The 23,247-nt window shown below is 37.9% G+C and overlaps 2 protein-coding genes across 3 annotated transcripts in view; one reads left to right on the top strand and one right to left on the bottom strand.

Moving 5' to 3' along the window:
- Positions 1-328, bottom strand: part of LOC122872361 (secretin receptor) — a 10,932-nt gene extending 10,604 nt beyond the window's left edge. The window contains exon 1 of the mRNA XM_044188513.1: positions 313-328. The gene's annotated coding sequence lies outside the window, so the exon portion shown is untranslated. The remainder of the gene's footprint in view (positions 1-312) is intronic.
- Positions 1-23,247, top strand: part of cfap221 (cilia and flagella associated protein 221) — a 23,445-nt gene extending 198 nt beyond the window's left edge. The window contains exons 2-26 of one of the 2 annotated variants that reach the window (XM_044188494.1): positions 410-587; positions 839-939; positions 2,478-2,564; positions 2,689-2,784; positions 3,166-3,266; positions 3,458-3,561; positions 4,792-4,951; positions 6,806-6,935; positions 7,226-7,243; positions 7,485-7,611; positions 7,823-7,934; positions 8,305-8,392; positions 10,636-10,725; positions 11,252-11,347; positions 12,470-12,557; positions 12,777-12,862; positions 13,270-13,350; positions 14,573-14,680; positions 14,857-15,039; positions 15,189-15,274; positions 15,391-15,469; positions 15,795-15,895; positions 21,186-21,281; positions 21,367-21,474; positions 22,568-23,247. In XM_044188494.1, the coding sequence (XP_044044429.1) occupies positions 458-587; positions 839-939; positions 2,478-2,564; positions 2,689-2,784; positions 3,166-3,266; positions 3,458-3,561; positions 4,792-4,951; positions 6,806-6,935; positions 7,226-7,243; positions 7,485-7,611; positions 7,823-7,934; positions 8,305-8,392; positions 10,636-10,725; positions 11,252-11,347; positions 12,470-12,557; positions 12,777-12,862; positions 13,270-13,350; positions 14,573-14,680; positions 14,857-15,039; positions 15,189-15,274; positions 15,391-15,469; positions 15,795-15,895; positions 21,186-21,281; positions 21,367-21,474; positions 22,568-22,793 (2,682 nt within the window). In that variant the 5' untranslated portion in view covers positions 410-457 and the 3' untranslated portion in view covers positions 22,794-23,247. The remainder of the gene's footprint in view (positions 1-409; positions 588-838; positions 940-2,477; positions 2,565-2,688; positions 2,785-3,165; positions 3,267-3,457; positions 3,562-4,791; positions 4,952-6,805; positions 6,936-7,225; positions 7,244-7,484; positions 7,612-7,822; positions 7,935-8,304; positions 8,393-10,635; positions 10,726-11,251; positions 11,348-12,469; positions 12,558-12,776; positions 12,863-13,269; positions 13,351-14,572; positions 14,681-14,856; positions 15,040-15,188; positions 15,275-15,390; positions 15,470-15,794; positions 15,896-21,185; positions 21,282-21,366; positions 21,475-22,567) is intronic. The other variant, XM_044188495.1, reaches the window with a different exon arrangement.

Raw genomic sequence — 23,247 nt, 5'->3', positions numbered from 1 at the left:
AACTCTTGCTATGAAGCCTCAGTTTAAGTTAACGCTTGTTAAATTAAGATAGCGTTAAAAGGTGACAATGAGTTATTTGCTATTGTTAGCCTCCTTGCTAACGTTGCACTTAGTTAGGTTAGGTTTGCCACACGTCCAATAAGTATGGGCAACTGTCAAAATTAGAACATCACAGTATGTTTGTAGTCTACATCTTCAATTCTGAGGACTTATAGCTTATATATATATATATATATATATATATATATATAAATAAATCTAAATACTCAACTAAACTCACTGAATTAACTCTACAAATTGCATTACAAATACCTGTTGTCCTTCCATGTCTTTCCTTTTGTATTTTGATTATAAATTCAACCAACATAATATTTCCTAACACACTGCTTTCTCCTTGACTGTCCTCCAGCCTTCTGTCATTTCTCTCATGAGGAGCCAGAGCTGACCTCTTGCCAGGATGGAGGTGGCCCTCTCTGCCCCGCAGATACTCTCAGAGCCCCCCAAGAGGCGGACTCCTCTGCCTCTGAGCCAGCTGGTGGAGGAGAGCAGGAGCATAGCCAACATTCCCAATCATCTATTGGAATCAAGTACATATTAAGCATGACCTCTGAAATCCTTCATAGGGTGCATTAATACTGTTATATTATGTTAAATTGCTGCTTATTTTGGATTGGTTGAATCATCTGTGTTGTGACCATCGGAATAGCTGACATTCACATTTTTGATTTTCTATATGTATGGAAAACCTCTTTGCAGAGGCGAAAAGCCTACATGTAACCAGTTTTCTGTTATGCAAAAAGCTTATTACATTTCAGTAATTGTTTTTCCCCCCTCATAGAAATCTATGCCAAACTGAAAAGCAACAGCCTGATCCAAGCAGAGCCCCCAGTGCTTCACTTCAGTGGGTTTGAGCTGGGCAAGGATTACATAAAGATCCTGGTGAGGAAAATACAGCGGAAGTTTTTTACCATTCATTTTTTACTGTCTCATTCACAGGCTACATTGGACAGCTAATTTACTGATTGTGACTTATTGGAACAAATATTATTATTGTTGTAAGCTTTTCTGTCATTCCTTTTATGACCACAAGTGCTTGGTGCGAAATACAAGTAAATACAAGCAATAAAGACCAGACAATAGGTACAGAGAACACAGCATACTACAGTACAATAAATACAGGACACATAGAAGTTTATGTTATGATGTGCATAGCCTGCCTTGCTACGTGACACAGGTCAGTGCCTTATCAGGTGGTAGCATGCCCTGTAAATACAACTCAGTGGCCATGACATGGTCTACACAGTCCAGCTGTCCTCAGGCTCTTCAGGAAACATTGGCAGGCAAAGGTGTACCTTCTGCTGTACACTGATTCATCTGCTGTTCTTTTGATTTGAAGAGCGATGTGGGTCACTTGTATCCTTTTTAAAGACAAAAAATCATCTACTTTGTCCCCCTGATGCTGAGAGAGATAGCTGTCCATGTACCAGGCTGATTTATCATAGTCAGCAATGAGCCCCGGTACTGTAGTACCATCAGCAAACTTGTCGATTGACTTGATATATGGTTGGTGTCCAAGGTTAGTGTTTGTTCATGGGGGTATCATTGTGTGAGTCTCAAAATGTGATGTGGTGTATGTTGGATGCCTGTTATCATACTGATCGGGGTCCATTGTGGCAGGAATTTATGTGCGTCATATCCACGTGTTTGAGGCACTGTGATGTGTGAAACCACATTTAAGCATGTGACTGGAGACGGTTGATGCATGTGAGGACAATGGGTTGCTCCAAGCAGGAGCTGACGTTGTCTGTGAAGCTAATAGTTCAGTGCATAGCTGTTGGGGGCAACCTCCACAGCTTGTTTAGCTATTGGAGATTTAAAGTGCAAACATTTTCAAGGTGTCTGGGCTCTGACAGCCCTGCCACAAGATAGGTCTTTGTAGACAAAGTTAAGTGTCATGTGTTTTTAGTGCTGAGATGGCCTTAGGTCTCTCAAGTGGTTAGGTATTTGTCCAAGCAGGAGTACTTTTGGTCACCAGAGCTGAATGCAGCATCCAGGGCTTTAAGCAGGGAAGGTTGGGGTGTGTGGTAGCAATATTGTGTCTTTTACAATAAATGTTTGAAGTGGTGAAGAGGCACAGGTGAAATTTCTAATCCAGTGCTATGAGTACACAATTTCCCTGCATAGGAAAGGCCAGCCAGAGCCTTTGGGCTCCCACCAAAAGCAAGTTTGTATTTTTTAAAAACTTGGCAGTAATTTATTAAAATATTTATAAAAGTCCTACCCCATCATAAAACTCTCATTTGGTTTCCATCAAGGATAAATTTGATTTAATTGAATGGGCACTAATTTTACCCCCTATATGCGTGATGAAGCACTACAGACTGGATGTAAGCAGCAAGAATATGGAGATAGTTTTCTCAAGTGCACATGATTGAATGGATATAAATTATTCTTTTTTTCCTCTTCCTCTCCCTCAGAAACTAATCAACATCTCATCTGAAGTAATGAATATTCATATAATTCCCACCCAAACCAAGCACTTCCAAACAACTTATACCAAAAAGGTATTTTTTCTTCTTTACAAATTGCTGACCTGAATATAATATTATGACTCCACTTTTTCATTAGTGCAATGAGTTGTGCAATGTTGTTTCTGATGATTCAACCTTCCATCTGTTTTCTCTCAAGTATCGACTCATCCCAGGCCTCGCCTACACACTGAGGGTCAGATTCTGTCCTGACGAGTGGCGGTACTTCTATGACTGCGTACGGGTTCACTGCAAGGTTTGGATCCAACAGTTTGTATGCTGTGCTGCTGTTTGGCTGGGTTTAGCTGCAAGTGTGCTAATGCTGTTTGTTTTACAATCTTTAGACACTTAGTGGAAGCTGTTAATCACAAATGATTCTCAAAGGACTTTACCTTGACATTTACAATTACTGGAAAGACACAACGCTAGCTCATGTAACATACAGTCTCATACAGTCCAGCAAACAGTCAAACAACCACGATGAACAGTTCCTCTGTGCTTATCTCTTTTGATGATACGTTCCTATGTTTACTTGAGACCTCTCTTATCTCTGTTCGTCTCTTTCACCCTTTCCATATCTTCTCTCTCGTGTTTTCTCTCTGTCTTGTTCATTCAATCCAACTACACCCTTTCTAAGGGGGAAGAGAACCTGTTAATTCCAGTTCATGCTTACCCTGTCATCGATGACCTGCACATCCCTCCACATATCGACCTATCATCCGTACCACTTGGACAAAGGTGTGTGTGTGTGTGTGTATACTGCATAGCATGTGTGTTGGGATCTTCTGTGGGCTGTTTTCTGATCTCCAATCTGCCCGAGGGCTTGCCTGTCTCTTTCTATTCTTCCATACAACCAACCATGTATCCCTTCACCCGTTGGTGTCAAATCAAAAATAATCTCATCTCTTTTTTTTCCCACCGGTCTCTAGTGTTTGCCATGCTATTCCTCTGAGATGCAGCTGTCCCATTGACTTTGAGTTTCAGGTGTGTGTTATTCAGCCCCATGAGGCCTTCTCCATCCACCCTCTTACAGGTAAGGACTAGTGAAATCATTTAATAGACATAAGAAATGGTGATGAATTGCGAATGCAGCTTGCCTTATCATTACAGTGCACATGCTTGCTACAGTACATTTTTCTGGCAGATTTTGTTTTTGTCTTAAAGATAACATGTTGGCATTCTGCATTATTTTTACTCTTTACTTAAGTTTCTTCCATTGATAGTTCTCATTTAGCCTACCAGATTAAGAACATAACCCATCGGGAGAGCAGGTGTGCTGTGTTTTCTCAAAACCTTGGACTGGTATGTGTTGTGTATTAAACAATTCAACACAGAACTTGAAGGATGCCTCCAGTTTCCACACACTGACACTAAGCAGTATTCATGGTCTGGGAAGCATCATAACACATGGCGGAACCAGCACTTGGGATTTGAATTACAGCTGTACTTTTAACTCGGTACCAATCTGGCATGAGAAAAAGAAATACAAATGAGTTACTTATTTTGGAACTGCTTTTTATGTTTAGCCTTTTCCCCCCTCTACATACACTGTAAACCACAGCCACGTTACAACTCCTACAGCTCACAATATAAAAACATTCAGTCACGCAGCAGTCAGCATTGGTAATTCAACATTTAATTGGGAATGGGACATATGGTAATTATAACACTTTCTTTGCATCATCAGTCATTTTTAAGTTCAATAGTCACTCATTTGTAACCTCAGATGGTTAGTTTGTATTTGAAGTCATTAATCAAAGAGATTTCTCATCACAGTTGGCTGGATTCCCTACACCGGCTGTTGCCAACTTATATAGATGTGGATATTGCAATCATTTTTAATACATCTGAATTTTCAGTGTTTAGGTTGGTTTTTGGTCTTAGGTTGGTTACTTGTAGCTATTGGTTTCAACTGTTTATCCACTACTTTTAGCTTTTTCAACCATGTTTATCCAGTAGTTTTAGCTAACTATTTGAACTGTTTATAAATTACTTGTAGCTTACTATTTTAACCTTTTATCCACTACTTTTAGCTAACTATTTGAACTGTTTATCCAGTACTTGTTGCTAATTTTTTCAACATTTTTATTAATTTTAGCCAACTACTAGTTTCTATTAGTTCCCTCTTAATGGCAACATGTGATGTTCAGGTGTTACAACTGACTTAGTTTGGGGGAATTGTGTACCCTGTATTGCAGAAGTTTCCCTGGTTGGGAATAACTGACCCATTAATTCCTATAGTTTTTTTCCTTGCTCTCTCCAGGTGTGATACCAGCCAATGGTGAAGTGAAGATCATTGTGACCTTTAGACCTTTCCAATATGAGACTTCTCAGGTCACCATCCAGCTGATCATCTCACAGTTCAACACCAAACCCTACCTCTGTACCATCACTGGGAGCTCCGCCCCTCACCTAGCACTCGGGTAATTAGAGCAGTTGATTGTTTTGTTGAAAAATCCGTTCAACACTAAATACTGTTCAATGTGACATTGTGTTGAAATATTTTTTACTGACGTTTAAAAATAAAATCTATATATAGCTATATAAAATATCAAGATTTTAGGTCTTCTTTCTAGATTCATTACTGGCATTAGAGGTACACAGATAGCACAGATACCAGTATTATCACTGACAGTACGTCAGCTGACGAGGAGCCAGCAGAAATGACTTATTTAAGGGGTGGTGATGTGTTTTTCCTCCACTCTAACACATGGTGTTTTTCTCTTACAATGCTATCTTATCTCATACTCTAAATGTTGCTTTTGGCTCACTCCACAACAAATTCACACACATTCTCTGGGTTTGACAGTACGTCACAGTACTTCACAACAAAGTTACACCACATATTGCTCATAAATAACAGTGGGAAAATATTTCAGGTTGGACCTTTTAATTTAAGTGACATACATAACTAGTCAATCTACTTTATGCAGCTAACTTAGTTCTTCCCCATGGTGCTTCACTTAGTCTTCATGAGCAATAAAAATCCTGAATGACAGTATATAATAATAATAGCCTTTCCCTTCTCTTCTTGCTGTCTGGTAATGACAACAGCTCTCAGGTTGTATGTGCAAATCAACTACCAAACTAGGTGGTTCATTTGGGGGTACAAAACACACACCCAACTGGACTCAGAGAAAACGGCCTTGTGTGCTGATTAGAAGTTCCCATTTGTTTTTTCAGCCAGTATAAAACCTAATGTTTAATTCTGTTCCCATGAGAAAGAGGGTGCTATCCATCACACAGCAGTAGCTCCATCCACTGCACTGTCTTGGTGTTATCTCGGCCGAAAGTTAATAATTCATGAAAATAGCTTGGTAGCTGGTGCAGTGATATCAAGATGGATATGCCTCTCGATAGATGTTTAGCATATAAAACATTCTCCGTCTGTTTGTTGTTCCCTGCAGTGGAACCAAATAAAAGATATGTGCAAGTGAAAGATTAAGGAATAAATGATAGAGCCACTGTTTTTCCAGCTTGAACCAATGCAATAACACTGGCTTGTTGCCGAGTGTCCCCTGCCCAACTTATCTGACATAGATAGAGGCTATTCTTAAAATAAACAGATGATGATCATTTTAATATCTTGAATGACTTTGCTTCTGATGTTGCATTTTCCATCATTTTAATACCATCTAATACAGTAGCCTTGCAATAAATCCTTAAATAAACCTAGTAAATCTGTTTGATGCTTATAACATTGCTCTTGGCTCTTTTTGACACTGTTTCAGAGAAGTGTTGAGTCAACTCTCGGGTCATTTAAGGCCAGTGATGTTGTTATGAGATATGTTTCTAATGTTTTGTCCAACCCCATTTACGTACATGGAAAAAATATATGACACTGAAAAAAATTTGACAGCAGGAAAAATAAATTATCTGGCTTCTGACCTCATTGCTCAGCTTCCCCGCTACCCACACACCCTTCAAGCCCCCCCCGTCTACATATCATTATATAAACGCCCAATTTAGAGCCATTCGTTCTATGTTACAGTATGAGAACTGATCCTGGAATGATTCCAGAAGTGATCCTGGACCTTATAACAAAAATTAACCAACTACTGTGCCCACCACCTTCCCACTGTTTCATTCCCACCCACTGTGTTTACTAGTATTGACTTTGCAACCTCAAATTAGTTGCAAAAATGTCCATTGCTGTCAAATTAGTGTTACATACGGATTAATCTATTTTAGTCTTTGCTAATGTGCACAATTCTGTCATAATTATAGCAAATTTTGCATCAGGTGTACTTTTATTTACTTATTTGTCTGCATGATAGTGAGCTGGGAAGAAAGTCAGGTCATGGAGATGTAGTGCCTGCAGAATACAAAGGACCTTCACCTGCCACCCAAGTGCCTCCTCGAAGAAAAAACAAATACAGATCAACCAAGGAGGCTGACAAATTAAGGGTAGTGTATGTGGTTCAGTAACAGTCTGGTACTGGATGAGTTTTATTTCTTATTTTCTTATATAAAATGTTCAAATCAGAGGGGTATGTGTTTTAGCCCTGACTCATCAATCTTCTGGTCTAATTTGAAATGCAGTCAAAGGGTTAATGAATTCATTATAATGCTGAAAATAGTTGAGTTATTGCTCCTTCATGAAAAATGTGAAGGTCTTTTTGTAAGCACAGTGTAAGATGTGCTTATTAGTCTGTTACCTCAATTAATTCATTTTCACTTTTCATTTTTGATTAAAGAGACAAGAGAAGAAAGAGGTACGAGGCTTTTTCCTCCAATCTGACAACTGGTTCCTTTGGGAACATTTTTAGTTTTGGTTCCACATTTGTCTTTGTTTTGGTATCATCTATCAAATAATTGATACTTTGTTAGAGCATAACCATTCATTCTTGATATTACAACTATACTTTAGTGCTTTCTTTTGTAATCCTGATCATGTCTTACAGTTATATGTGCTATCCTTCATTTCTTGCTGTTATTTCTTTACCTGTCCTCTAGACATTGAGAGATCAGGCTAGTGATAAGCCTGGACTGAAGCCTCTGGCAGATGTCTGTACCCCAGCAGGGGTGGTGAAGATGCTGATCAAAGACACTAATAAACTCTGCTCTAAAGACCTGAGGGAAGGTAGACACCACCCGATGATTTTACTCTTTCAGTTGTTAGGGAGTTTTTTCTTTCTTATAAATTAACTACGCTGTATTAGGGTCCTGTTATATTCTCCTTATGCACAGTATCTTTTCCATCTTGTTGCCATGAAGTAATTTGCATTACAGATTATACATATGACAAAGTATGTCTCAAGTCTATTACTTTGACGGTATCCCCTTCACTTCAGCCATATCCTGTGGCAGTATGCTTGGTCTGCAAAACAGGCAGATGAAGGAGGCCCTCTTCATGAGAAAGGTTCAACAAAACGTGAAGGAGGAGCAAGCCAACCACCTCAGATGGTAGATCAAACTAAAATATAAACTTTCAATTTAAATCCTTGTGAATGTTTGGATAGTTGAATTTCCTTATACGCTAACTAACTATTGTTAAAAATCAAATTAAAAGCATATAAAATTGTAGAACAGGGACAAGATGGAGACGTACAAGCTAAGGTAACATGGGAAAAGGAATACGGTTAACTGAGTAGAATGGGGGGAGATATGTTGAACACATACAATTACTGCATCCAGTTTCTGGATAGAATACATGTGGGAAATACAGATGTGCCATTTTATCACAGCAATTAAACAAATTAAATATCATTTATCAGTCATCTTGTTCCTTTTTTCAAGATGACGACTTAATAAAAAAAAAAACGTTTTCATTCAGGCACGCTCATCTTGGTAAGGACCCCGTGTCAGAGCACACCAGGAGGCAGATAGCAGAGGAGAGAGAGATTGCACTACATGAATACATGGTAAGATTTATCACTCAATGTGGACATAAAGAAACAGTCTGCCAATTGATTACAGGAAGTTGTTTTACAGAACCATTTAATGTAGAGCAGGGGTTTTCAAAGTATTATAGTAGTATTATTATTCTTTGTCTTACTTTGATTTGGTTGATAATCATGCTCTAAGTTTTGGAACTACAACTTGAGCCCTGTTTTTTAGCCTATATTTGTTTACATTTTGGCAAATTGACACTGTTAGGCCGAATTAGCTATTAGCAGTTCCTGTTTTCAATGTTCCCATGGGTGTACAGATTACTTTGATACTGAAGAAAATGTGATGATTCTGGAGCGTCCTTTTTTCTATGATTTCTAAGCGGATTCATGGATGTTATTAATGATATATTCGGAAAGTCACATTGAATCGAAAAATATGTGTATCGTGTCTCTGTGTTCAGATTTGACTGATTTACGATTCCGAGAAAGAGGGTGATTTAAAAAAACAAAACCAAAAAAAAAAATGCAATTTGCAGCAATCGGGCGCTAAATTGCCTCCACGAGCTGTGTGTCACATCCACTGCTGCAGCTCCACCTGCTGACCTTGTCGGTGAGCGGGCCAGATCAGCGGGCCCCCCTGGGGAGGCGTGCCTCGCAGTTTGAAAACCTCTGATGTAAAGTGTATCTATGTGGGAACTCAAATCTTCTTTCACCACTGCCTTACATGTTTAACTGTTCCCCTATGACTGCCTTCTGGTCCTTTAGGGTCTGCATTCATTAACAGATACAGTTGGCAGGAACAAAAACCCTGCAGGACACTGACCCTCAAGGACCAGAACTGAGTCTTGTTTGGAAAGTATTATCTTATATAGTGTGTGCAGGGCAATCTGTGCAGCTCAGTATTTTTCTGGCTTTTCATGTTAGGCGTTTTCCTGTTTAATTCAACATGACATTTACTGGATGTGTTGGTGGCTAATCACTTATGCTAGACACCATATGCATACCAATGTCATAACCTGATTCAGTTGTCGCATTATTAGATCCACACTGTGATTTTCATCCTTTAAAAAAAATCTTGCTGCCTCTGTGATTGATTTTATTGAGAGTCACCGTGGAAATATGCAGACTCAGCCAAAGTAACATCAGTTTTGAAATATGAGTCTGTGTGCGTGTGTGTGTGAGTTTCCTCAGAAAAGTTGACAGAACTTTCGCAGACACTTTACAGCACATCCTCCCCCATCTCCTCTCCACCTGCACTGTTTATAATACACACACACACACAAATGCACCTGTGCTATACACTCTTCATTTACAGCCTCATCTTCTTCTATAGGTCATCTTTGGAATCTTCACTGCAGGCCAGAATTTAAACAACTTAAATAAACTGTCCTCCTCTGTTTGCATCACTGTGATGGTTTACAGCTTTGCGACATCATCTTTTCATCACCCAGACTATGTTGGTTAAACGTACACAGTTACTATGCAGTTGCTGGGACAAGAAATGGTATAGTGAAATTAGGTTTGACTTTTTTTTTTTTTTTGTCAAAACCAAAAATGTCATTGTCAAATTATTTTGTGATAGCTTGATATGTCATTTCTATAAACAAATGAGGATTAGTAGTCATGGTTGCTATTGTTTCACAGAATTAAGACGTACCCCATCAAGCTTATTTCTTCCTGTGACAAAGCGAACATTGCCTCTTCAGCCAAAGGATTTCAAGGTGTCCTTACTGTAGAGGATAAACATGTTTTTCCAATTTTTTTCCCCATCTGTCACTGCCAGAACTCTGAAGGGTTTAGCAAAAATAGAAAGGACAGCATCTACTTTCGCTTTATGCCATATACCAATCTCGCTTTGTACTGTAACATTTTTTAGCAGATGCCTTGCCAGTTCTGACAATGTGACACTATTAAAATCTGTGCATTTGGAAGAAATGTAAATTCATAACGATGAAAAAGAAGTAACATGACAATAAGGCTCTGGTGGCAGAAGTTACCTCTTATTTGATAGTTAGCAACTTCATGTCAAACTAAAAACAGTAATGTATGACAGTTGCTTTCAGTTGCTTTAGGAATTGCCATTTGTAGCATGGCATGGTAAGATATACCTGCTAAACATTAGCATTGTCAGTGTGAGCATATTAGCATGCTGATGTTAGCATTTAGCTGAAAAAGCACTGCTGTGTACATCCTCACAGCGGCGCTAGCATGTACTCTTCTACAAATAATGTCTCTGTGTACTTTACAGACCTTGCTAACTGATTTTGTTGTAGGTAAAAAGGGGGGATGTAAGGCATGAGGAGGACTTTGCTGCTGGACAACCTAAACTTTCCTCCAGACGAGTGCTTTGTGAAGCAGGACAGGTAAACTTCTACTGTGTGTGTTAGACTCAGAACTTTTACATTTCACTCAGCTTGCCTTTCTGATAAAGTGAAACTCAAGAACTTTGCTGGTTGATTTTAAATTGAACAGATTTGCCCCGTGGGGGGGTTACTAAACCAACTCTGCTTTCATTATGTGTCACACTCAATATCTCTTTACATCAAAATCTGAAACTAATATACCTCAGTTGTAAAATTACAGTACGCACAATGTTCACTTAATGCATAATAGATCAATATTGTGTCTTGGTTAATGTATGGATCAAGTGTCTACCAAGTGATAACACATCTGGATGATACATTTTCTTTTATTCTTTTTTGCAGATGAGGAGTTTCACTAAAAAACCTGGCTCTCAATGGTCTTAGATTAAATTAATCTATTGCTTGCAGCCTCTCCTACAATTTCATTCAATCTAACACTTTATGGTCCTTTTCATATGCACTCAATGTAACAATGCCAAATGAACACATGAAAGTCAGCAATAAATGTCTTTCTAACCTCTTCTAGGCCTGCAAGGGAGCCCCATCCTTCCAGTTTTACTCCAGTTTTCAGTGGGAGCTGAGACAAAGAGCCCTCAGACTGTTCCAGCAGGCAGCACGCAAGGTACACACATCCAAGTACTGTAAAGTCTCTGAGGTACATGTGCAAATGCACACATGCTTGGATGCACAACGACATCAAGCACACACATAGTTTCCTCAGGGCTAGTGGCCCTGCGGCCCTTGAGTTCAGCCATCTGTAAATTCCACACACTAAATGTATAATATTCTTTACAGTACAGTTGATTTTCCTGGATACAGTGCATTCCAGTAAAAGCAGAGTAATCTGACACAATCTAAAGCCACAGGAAGGGGGCATGTTTCTCTTCCTAGTGGCAAGTAAAATAAAGGTCATTTTTTCTTGAGGAAAAGTTAAATTAACATAACCTATATCAGTCAGTCAAGCTAGGAGAGCAATGTTTGCTATGATATTCAATGCCTCCAGTGCGAGTTATTTGACCAGCTGATAGTGTTCCAAATCAAAATGTTTCATGAAAAATTCCTGAGAAGTTTGTTGCAAGCGAACAGAAACACAGAAGCAGCTGCACTGTATACCACAAGTTGGGGAGATATAAGATAGCTAGAACTGTGTTACAGGAAAATAGTAAATATCAGTCAAAATGGATTTCTAAAGTTAAAAATATTCTAGATGAATGAGGGTTTTCATATTTATGGCTCGATCGCGGAGATATCAATCCACAATACATTACATTTCAGGTTAATCTCGGACTCTGGAATATGGATCTTCAGGATCGGCAGGATGAGGTTTATAATAACCCCTGTGCACAGAACTAATCTGTTGTACTTAGATGTGGTTATCATAATCTGCCAATTTCAAAGAAGAGATATTTACATAACTATGTCCCAAGATCGTGTCCTTTGTGTTTGATGGAAGATCAAGGTGACGGGTATCATTACATATTAGTTTGTCCTGGTTTTGACAGTGTGAGAAACAGATTAGTTAAACAATACTGTAGGATTATTGCAAGCGCTGTTACATTTGAAAAATTACTCAACACTAGGAACATCAAAAAGCTAACTAATCTCGCTACGTTTGTTAAAATAATAATCACTATTTTAAAGTAACTATTGAATATTTACCACCATGTGCTTGTTTGCTCCTCTGAGATTAGAGGAGGTGGATGTAAACGACCAGTAACACCCTGTACTCTTCTCTCCCTTCCAGGTAGTGATCCGATGTCGCATGAACCAGAGACTGACCTGTTTGAAGAAACTGTCAGACAGTATGAAGAACTTGCCCTTGGCAAAGAAAGGTTTTGGTCATCCTATGATCTTCTTAATTGAATTTATTCCTATAGGTAAAATTGAAATGAAATCCCCTCTGGTTATTATGAGGTTCTTAGAACATACATGCATGCCTCAGGGACAGGACTATTTATAGTGCTGTGTGCAATTAGTCATTCATTTCTCACTCACAAATAATTATCTGTAGAAATGAACTTTTTTTTTATTAACTGTCTTTTCCATTCAAGAGGAGATGACTTGTGATCTGAAGATCTCACCAGACAGAGTCTTTCCATTTGCTTTCCCCATTTTCTCTGATGAAGATGACCCGCTGGTGAGTACATTAAATACTTTGCTGTTGTTAGCTATGCTTGATATACATATACCTACACATCAATGTCAAAAATGTAATCAGCAGCCTGTCAACAAAATAGTTTAACCACTTCTTTGCAAATCAGTTTGTCTTGTTAAAGCCTATTGAAATGAAAACTACCTAAATGGGGCTGACATATGGAATATGAGAAACCACTGAAAAGTGAGTGCTGGCTATAGTCCTGCACATGGAACAATTTTCAGTCATTATTTCCCTTGAAAGATGTCTTTGATCTAACTGTGGAATCAAATGGGAAGCCCAGTTTCCCACACTTTGATTAAATCTTTTATTTTCCTGAAGCCCTGCAGAGAAGAGGCCTCGGTGTTCAATTGAACAAATAATGCCATTTGTCTCCTTGATATTTCTAGGCTCACAGTAATTTGGTCCCGGTGCCTGTGGATCCTATTGATGTGACTGTGACAACACATATTCCTTTCTTCAAGCTTCAAGTAGGTGTTTACTGCAGACCTGGTCATCTGAAAATCACACTTATAAATCAACAGATATGTACAGCAGTGGTGGAAAGTAATTAAGTACATTTACTCAAGTACTTCACTTAAGTTAAATTTTGTATTTTACCTGAGCATATCCATTTTATGCCACCTTATACTTCTACTCCACCACATTTCAAAGGGAATATTGTACTTATTACTCAACTACATTTATCTGTCAGCTTCAGTTCACTAGTTGTTTTTCAGATTAAAATAATCTTATAATAATTAAACCAGTGGTTCCCGACCTTTTTGACTTGTGACCCCATACAAAAAAGCAGCGTCTAGTTGGGGCCCCTTGTCACATTTCAGATGTCTATGAATTGTTAGCAGTTCCACCAAAGAGACGTTTCCCCTCTAAACTTCTCACATGGTTTAATGTAAATAAGTGTTGGAGGCCTGAAGAGATCAAATCCAATATTTTAGAAAAAAAGAATACAAAAAAAATGAATACAAATTTGTGTAGCAAAACTTTGTTTTGTCTTCTTCTCAACCATCTCACGACCTCCCAGATTTATCTTGTGATCTTGTAATTTTGGCCAGCTACATTAGTAATATGCTACTTACACATTGTTGCATCAGTATTTACAGTCTAACGTGTCACGTATAATAATATATCAGTCATAAGCTCAGGCTATTTTCCTGCGGAAAAAGTACTTTGAGTATATTTTGCTGATAATACTATTGTTCATTTACTCAAGATTTTGAATGCAAGACTTTTTTTTACCTGTAATTGAGTACTTTTACATTGTTATAGTGGTACTTTTACTTAAGTAAATGATCAGAGTACTTCCTCCACCACTGCCTAGCAGGCATAATTAATAAAAAAGTGACAATGTAAAAATACAGTATATTCTGTATTCTGTGTATGACATTCTGCTTACTTAATTATACATTTCATACTTTGAACCTGTGACCTCATATTTGAATATCTGTATGAAATGAATGCAATATTGTTTTATCGTAAAAGAGACTGAGAAGAAGCCCTGTGGCTTTACAAAATGGACATGCTAAAAACTTTGTTCAAGCTATTTACTACATACTGTACCGTAGAACAAAACTGTAGTAATCTCTCTTGATGGCAATCTATGAGTCAGACATCAAGCCATTTCTCTGTCTGTTTCTATGTTCTGTTGCTATTATAACCATATTATTTGTTGGTATTGTTTTGTCACTCTAGGTTCCTCAGCACTATAAGCTTATGGGCTACCGGCCTGTCTCAGCCTGGGAGGCATTTAACTCTTATATCCCCACTACTTTGGCCAGACCACTTCGCTCTGGAGCTCCGGTAACTATACAGCACCTATATTAAAACATTAAGATTTAGCCAGCATTAGTGAAAGATATTTATTCATTCATTATATATCATCTATATATTTCTTCAGTCATCCACTCTGATCTACTCTCATCATTTGTTCTTTCATTGCTTTTTAAAATTTCTCTTGTGTTGTTGTCACTTTTTAGGACGAGCTGGTGCCCAATGAGGTCGGAGCCCAACATCCCACAACAATGGAGCCCAAAGCGTGGGAGGGACAGCAGCATGAACATGAAGAGGAGGATGTGGGAGCAAAGGAGGCCGCCAGTCTCACCTTCATCGCCCCCGAAGCTCTGCTCAGACCTTTTCCAGCAAACCCACTCAGAATATTTGTAAGGCTGTCATTTATCATAATTAATCCAAAGTTAAAGTTTGAAATAGAACGTTAAGTGTTTTTCCGTACATGATACAGTATGCATATCAGTATGACAGTGTATTTAAACTACTATCATTTCCATGTTTATGTCATCTTGTGCTTTAGAACCCAGCTCCAGGCCTGCAGACTTACAAACCGACCCCTAAATACCTGGAGAGTGATCTGGAGTTCCACCTCTGTCCTCTGCCCAGGTAACAACACATTAATAAATAAATGTTTATGGTAATATACTGTAAATCTTGCTAAAGACCTGATTGTTCCCTGACCAAACCCAGATACTCAGAAAGAAAGTGCTTTCTGTATGCAGGTATACAGTTCCTGAGAGCAACATGCGTGGTATAAGGACACAAACCCCACACACTCAGAGGAAGTTTCTGGACCGCAAGGTAATTTCTTTTCAGAGACTTTGAGTTTCTGAGTTTCTTATCCTAAAAGTACTTGAACCAAGTTGTTACAGTATTATCTATTTTATATATATATATATATATATATATATATATATATATATATATATATATATATATATATTTTTTTTTTTTTTTTTGGATAAACATACATAGAGGCATTTTGTTGCTGGACTGAAGGGTCTAATAATTATAACAGGCATTTGTGGAATAGCAGTCCCTTTCAGTTGGAAGTGAATTTTGTGAAACTAGCTCCTGTTGTTTGGTCTGATGCAGACGTGGCTTCTCTTTTCTTGACCAACCACAGGAAGTGATCACAGGGCTCATGACGTGGAAGAATTTTGATTCGATTACCTCGCGCTGTCTGTCCAACCAACCTGCTCTCACCAGTGACTGTGCCCTGCGCAGGTAGGTCAGAATTATCGCTGTGTACAGTATCAAGTTGTGCTACTTCTTATTTCTCCTCTAATTCACTGAACAAGGCAATAAGAATGCCTTCATACTGACAGCAGCCACCTAGAAGTTAAGAGAGGGTGCATTCACCCAGAGGTTCCCATGCAAAACCACTGAGAAGCTCCAACTGGACCATTGTGGGATCAAAAAGTACTAGTGTATGTTTACACTACTTGTTTACAGAGTTGTTCACTTCCGCTGTCCTTATCTTTCCAACCCTTGAAGAAATGTGAACTTATAACCCTGTGGTTGCAAGACACATAATGACTTTATTGTTGCTTCTCCAGCTTTTGACATGGTCAGAAGTAGCATTTTCATATAACACTACATAAAATGACAAGTGGGAGTGTACATCTCACTGGTAAAATCAATAATTGATTATCATTTGGAATTTTTTTCCCCAAACACATCCAATCAATGAATAATTGACCTTGTACCTCTTGATCTAAAGCTGTTCATCTGTAGATACACTGAGATCCTTCACATGTCGGTTACATTAGAAAGGTTTATAAGACACAGGCTCATATTACTAGTTTAACAACTGGTCACTTGGTGTATATATTCATCCTCTCGACGGCCCCTGTCAGATTGAAAAAGGCACAGCTTGAGTATTTAATAGCTTTGGAGTCCATTCATCATCTCTCATACAGTATTAGAGAAACATGACTTTTAAAATTAATGTGTAATAGCCACTTCCACACTAATTCCAGCACCTGCCAGGTTGCATGATGTCAAATTGCCTATGTGGTTGTACAGTATTTTGCACTTACAGCAGTTATCATTTGGGATTGGTTTGGGATTTGGGAGTATTGGTTCTGATTTCATTTAGTTTTTGTGAAATCAACTCCATTTATTTATATCCTATGACTTGCTAAAGATATAAGACTGCTGTACAGTAGGTGTGTTCTTCTTGTATTCATCAATGCTCCGTTTGTAAAAAATAGTCTCTAAAGTTTTACATTTCTGAAATGCACTGACAAAAATACACATTTTCACTTTATATGCAATGCAAATGACCATTTAGTTCCAGTTTGTTTTACATACTTTAAGAAAATATGATTTTAAAACCTAGTGATATTCTAAATCGATCATTTGGATGGATAGGTAGAAACTTATTCCAATAAAACCCTTTTTTCTGTAGTGCTATTGTATTCCTCAAGTTAAATACTTTCTGTGTGTGAGTGTGCAGAATCTAGGTCACATGGAGGCAAAGAGCCCCGCACACAGTCTTCACTTACACTGTGAAATAATGATTTATTCAGTCTTTAGCCTAAATGGACAGTGAATAAATTATGATATTTTGATGTAGTGTATTAGTGAACACAGCATGGGGCTGTCCCATGTGGTGCACTGTATGCTTCTCTATGCACCCTGCCACAAGGAATACCACTCAGGTGCACAGAACACTCTGACCCTTTTAAAGAAAATAATCTCATGTACGTTGTAATTTGTCTTGCATGACAGAAATTTAAAGTTGCAGTGCTAATGAAGCAATGTTCCCCGTGAGATCTGAAACTATTTCATGTCCTTTTTTGACAAAATGCCCGAGTAATTTGGGCAACCACTGTTCTACATGATGTATTTGTGAATCTTGGTTTGAATCTTACTCTGCTTCAACTCTCTCTCCTCACCTTTCTGTCTACTTCCCATTTCCCCTCACCTTCCCTATGTTACATAATCAGATGCCTGGCAAGTCAAAGTATTCTCTTTATGCCTGCCAGCACTGATCTGCAGGATAACTGTAGATGTATTTTCTTTTTTCATGCAAGAGATGACTTTCCCCTCAGCCTCCCTGCTCAGTCTTATTAATTTTCTATCACTGCCTCACTTGTTACATTCACAGTCTATCTGATTATCTTACAAACACAAACAATATGATTTATGTCAGGTGGCCATTATAAAAGATGAGAATGAACTTGACAGCAAGTTGACAGCAGGTGAATAAGAGAATTATGTTTTTTTCCTTATACAGTATGTGTGAATGATTAAAAGGATTCTGTTGTATCTCAACTACAACAAACTTTAAAACAGTGGATACAGAGTCTACTTATTTTATAGCCATACTACTGTGAACCACATAGACACGTATAACTGAAACGTAAACCCATTATACATGAGAGTTTGATTTAAATGCTTATTTTTGATTAAGTGATTTAGTTTTAAGTTATTGATTTCAGCACACTGTGCTGTTTTATAGCATAGAAAAATCTAATTCCCCTGGAGCTGGTGGCAACTCTCCCTAAGTTCAAACTTAGCTTAGTTGCAAATTAAAACAGGTTGCTTCACACAGACTCGTTCTTACGTAGAGATTAGTTAATTACTTAAAGCGTCTATAGTCAATATTTTCATAATGACAAGGTATCAAGTGACTATGTAAAAACAAAGTGACTATGTGAAAGAGGTCACCTGTAGTGATGAACCTTGAGAGAATTATCACCTGAATCTGTAGCTCTCTGTGAGTTTCAGCTAATTGTTTAGCTGTCCAGCCCACAACTTGTTGTGGTTCACTCTCTTAGCATCATTTTTGGCTGCAGCAGGCAGCTGTTTTCAGTGAAAAAGAACCCACTGTACACTACCTGCCCAGAACCAAACAGCAGAGAGACACAGTTACTGACTAGCTAGTGAACATAGCGGAGCATTTAGCAGCTAAAGAGCCACATATTTCCCTCAGGAGTTGGTGGAGACCAAAACGAAACTAAAAGAGAGTGAATATTAGACTTAGGTGGTCAGAAACACGACTCCAAACTAATGAGAAAGTTTCTCCGTAACTGCTGGATGTGTGACTGAGCAACTGTTTGCTAACACTTTGCCATATCTACTTTAAAGGCGATAATATGTCAATGTTGTGTTCACAACTTGTTTCTGCTGCCCCATAGTGGCCAAACAAATCAGTTATTGCAGGTTTAATATTTACAGCCAGTAATTGCCAGGTGTAACTTGCGTAGCTAACTGAGCTAGCTGACTGACAACATTAGCTTGCTAACATATGACCCGTCAAGATTGAGGATTGGTGAATTGGATCTCACCAAAAATATACAATTACCTACCAACTTTCCTATCAGATGAACAAACGGGCCAGTCTACATATTAGGTATATATATCCCGGAAAAGCTGAGAAATATTACAAAAATACATTTTGAAAGTAAACTCCAGGAAATAGAAAAAATACTGTCCCCCTGGAGTGGAAAATCTATGACACTCTATGGGAAAATAGCCATAATAAACTCCTTAATAATAACACAATTTATATACATATTAACTTTCTTACCCACCTCTTCGGATGACCTGTATAAAAAATATGAACAAAGAATATTTGTATGAAATAAAAAAACGGATAAAATCAAAAGAGCATATCTATATAATACAATTGAAGAGGGAGGCTTGAAACTTTTGAACTTAAAAGGATTAAACCAGTCCCTAAAAGCATCTATCATACCAAAATTATACCATAATCAACACTGGGTCTCAGCAAGATTACTTAATAGCTTCCACCCTATATTTGAGAAAGGGCTCTTTCCATTTGTACAGTTAAGTTACCCATGTCAACCAGCTAAAAAAGGACTTCTCTTGATGTCAGTTTTTATGGAAGATGCTATTGCAAAGTGGCTACAGTACCAGTATCACTGTTGATAGATGATTATCCCTATGTAAACAAACAACTACTAAATAAGACCATTATATTTGTAAATGATTTAATAGATAGCAATAGGAAAATTATGACTTTCCAAAGGCTTTCACAAATATATTACTGCATCAATATCTAACATTTGGAAAAATGCTATAGCTAAAAACAGAGACAACAACTGGTATGCCGACCATATGGTAGAGACCTATCATGGATGAATGGAAATAAAAAATATATACATTTTATGTAGTAAAAGACAAAATCCAATAAATACTTTAAATGAGTGGGAAGAATCAATTAATATAATTATTCCATATGTATAAAACAAATACAGATAATATATACATTTTTACCCACCAAAAAGATGTTATCCATTTGGGGCCTAGAACAAACTGGCTTGTGTAGGTTCTGCAATGATGATGAGGAATCGATTCCTTGCATTTGTTGTGGTATTATCCTGTTGTTGCATTATTTTGGGATCAAGTCCAAAGGTGGATACTGGATGATAGAAAGATTAACATCCAATTTTCTTTTTACAAACCTTGAAATTCCTAAATGGATGGTAACAATTATGCCGTGGCGAAGGATGGCAATGAAACAAGGAATATGGAAAAATGGAAGGGAGGGGGAAGAGAAAATAAATACAAAACAGAAAGACTTGTTTTCTCCTTCCCTGCCCTCTGCTAGCTTAGTGCCGCACACGTACCGTATGTACATGTACCGTATATGTTGTATGTTGTATATATTATTTGTCTAAATAAAAAATTAAAAAAAGATTGAGGATTGAGGGAGGTAAAAGAGGTGATATGAATTATGCAAGACATATTTGACCAGGAAACTCAAAGTGTTGTTTAATTTAATAATGATGTACACTGGGAATGTTTAAAATTACATTTCACAAAAATGACACAGTATACCTTAAATTACAAACTATTATGCTACTAACGTCAGACAACGTGACTAGCTAAATAGCATCATTAGGTTATTGTATTGGAGCTTTCCCACTCATTCTAAACTGCATGAATACTACTAATTCTGAAACACATATTTCTGCATGTATCCATATATAAATAAATCAAAGTCATACCTACATTTACAAAGGACTGGCTGTTATTTTTAATACATTGTTTGGCCTCCTGAAATTGTTTTGAAATTATTGTTGTAGTAAATCACTAGTTTGAAACTAGCTAGTAGTAACTAAGAACTTACGAAGCACTTTACACACAAACTTAGTGATGGATTTACAAATAGCTGGTGCAACCCAGTCCAGGTCATGACACCTTCATTTGCACAATGTGACTGTCTCTCCATGTTTGTTACATACTTTATGCGTAGGTGACCATGTGTTCCCATGCCCCCGCCATTATGAAGTTTCTGTTCAGAGCCTAGGGGTGCCTCCAAAAGCAAACATATGGCTTGTCAGTGTTTTAATTCTATTTTGCCCGTAAGTAACTTTCACTCGGGAGTACTTTTATCATTCCTGTTCAAACTGAGATTTCAAACAACCCTAAGCAGTCCTTTCATCTAAGTACGGTGGAGTAGATATCTGACCATTATCTTGATTTGGTAATGTGTGGTCTGGCTCTTCAGGGGAAAAAGCAGTGTGTGTGTCCTCTATAGGTCTGTCGACTACAGCACAGATATACTTCCACTCACAGCACCTCCTCCTCTTCTCACTGGCCCTCCTGATGATCTGGCACCACTAATGGACAAACCGTAAGCACTAACAACATTGACATCTATTGATTTTCTGTTTCAATAAGATCACTTCTCAGATTACAGTGCGTTTGTCTGTGTGCAGGTGTGAAGGCTCAGGAGTCCAACTCACACCAGAGATGATCAGAGCAGAGTTCTTGTCCGGGGAGGCTCTCGTCTCCAATAGCAACCTCACCAGAGGAACAGCAGCTAGGTAAGTAGATATGCAAGAGATCACATTTAGAGTTTATTTACACAAAGGAAGCACTTCTCATGCAATAAATAGGATAAATGTTCAAGTATATCCACATCCACACACACATATTACAGATAGTGCTTTTTGGAATGGGCTATAAACATGTTGTACTTTTAGTTTTAGGAGGGGAAGTCCTCAGGATAAATCAAACATGAAGTTAATGAATGTGCAAATCGTGTACCTGGAGTTCCTCCCAACAAAAGCTTCCTGGGAGCTGGAACACACTGCATGATGCTACTTTTTCATAGCAGTGAAATAGAAAAAAAGCAAATGAGCAATGTTATGAGCAAAGACTCATAACTCAGGATGAACTGTATGAACTCAGTTTACTCACCTTTTATGTAAGCTAACATGCATTCTTATTACATAAATTCATCATGTACATCATACTATTATCATAGTAATATGTGTTGCTGTTATACTTGTTATACTATGTGGTTCTATGTAACTGCTGGATACTGTAACAGCTACTCAATCTGTGATTAAAAATGTACCTACAAATGGGTCTAATATTTAATGACACTTTTTTTGTGTTTTCTAGAAATGTATTACAATTTCAAGGTTTTTTGTATGCTTTCAGCTCTTTCAGAGGGACATGTTATTAGATTTTAACAAGTTATTTCATGATGTAGCAGATATGACTAAAATTAAACTGCAATTAAGAAAAAAATTCATTTTCATTGTTACTAAATGTTTTTAACCCTCATATTTTGACAAATTACTGTATTTCATGATTGCTTTTATTTGAAACGGCAAAATATGATTTTTTTGCTGCATTTGAATGTGTTTTCATCATGTTTCTAGGAATTTATTAGATGTTTTCAATGTTCAGAGGAACATTTTATAATATTTTGACGAATTCTTACATGATGTGGCTAGGATTACTTTACTAGGCGTACTTTACAACAATATTGCTTATTAGACCTTAAATTGATAGTTTGGATGCCTTATGGTGATTGCTGAATCAGGGCTATAGTTTACCAACCAGTCCTTTGAACCAGCTTTAATCCCTCAGATCTTCCATCCGTAATGTTGAATTGCTCTGTCACAGGCACCAGAGGGAGCTTCAGATGGAGGCGACCTACAGGTCTGAGTTCAATCAGATGGGAAAAAGAGTGATGACCAGGCTGAAGCAACTTGGAGTCACTGACAGAACTTCTCATTCACCAGATGACTGTGAAAAGGCAAACACCCCCCCACCAACATACACACACACACACAAAACCTCAAAAATAAGCTCTGTGCACACAAATATACACACACTCACACTTGAATAAACACTATCACAGGGCTACAACTAAGCATTATACCCATCCTACTCGCCCATATGAGACTCTACATTCTCAGCCCTGCCACTTCTGTAAAATAAAACCTGGTTACTTTCTCGCCCACCTATAAGCCTCCCTCACACCCACTCAAAATTACCAGTAAGCTCTCCTCCTATGCTCTTACAAAGCCTAGAAATTCGTTCTCCCTCCACCCACACAGATCCATATATAAGCACAGCTACAGTATATTCTAACAAGCTACATCACATTACTGACAACTGAAAAAAATTATAATTCTACATCTTTATACTGTAGTTTATGGTGTCGATGCCAGTGAGCAACACACAACGCTTATTACTATTAAACTGTATTATGTTGCAAACATGTCATACTGTCATACTTGATCTTTGGGGACAGTTGAATATGATTGACCCTTTTTGATTAAAGTCATTCACGTGCTTTC

This window comes from Siniperca chuatsi, linkage group LG24 (genome assembly GCF_020085105.1).
Source record: "Siniperca chuatsi isolate FFG_IHB_CAS linkage group LG24, ASM2008510v1, whole genome shotgun sequence".
NCBI classification, from domain to species: domain Eukaryota; kingdom Metazoa; phylum Chordata; class Actinopteri; order Centrarchiformes; family Sinipercidae; genus Siniperca; species Siniperca chuatsi.
Note: the sequence above shows the minus strand (reverse complement) of the source record. Positions and strands in the feature narration are given on the sequence as shown.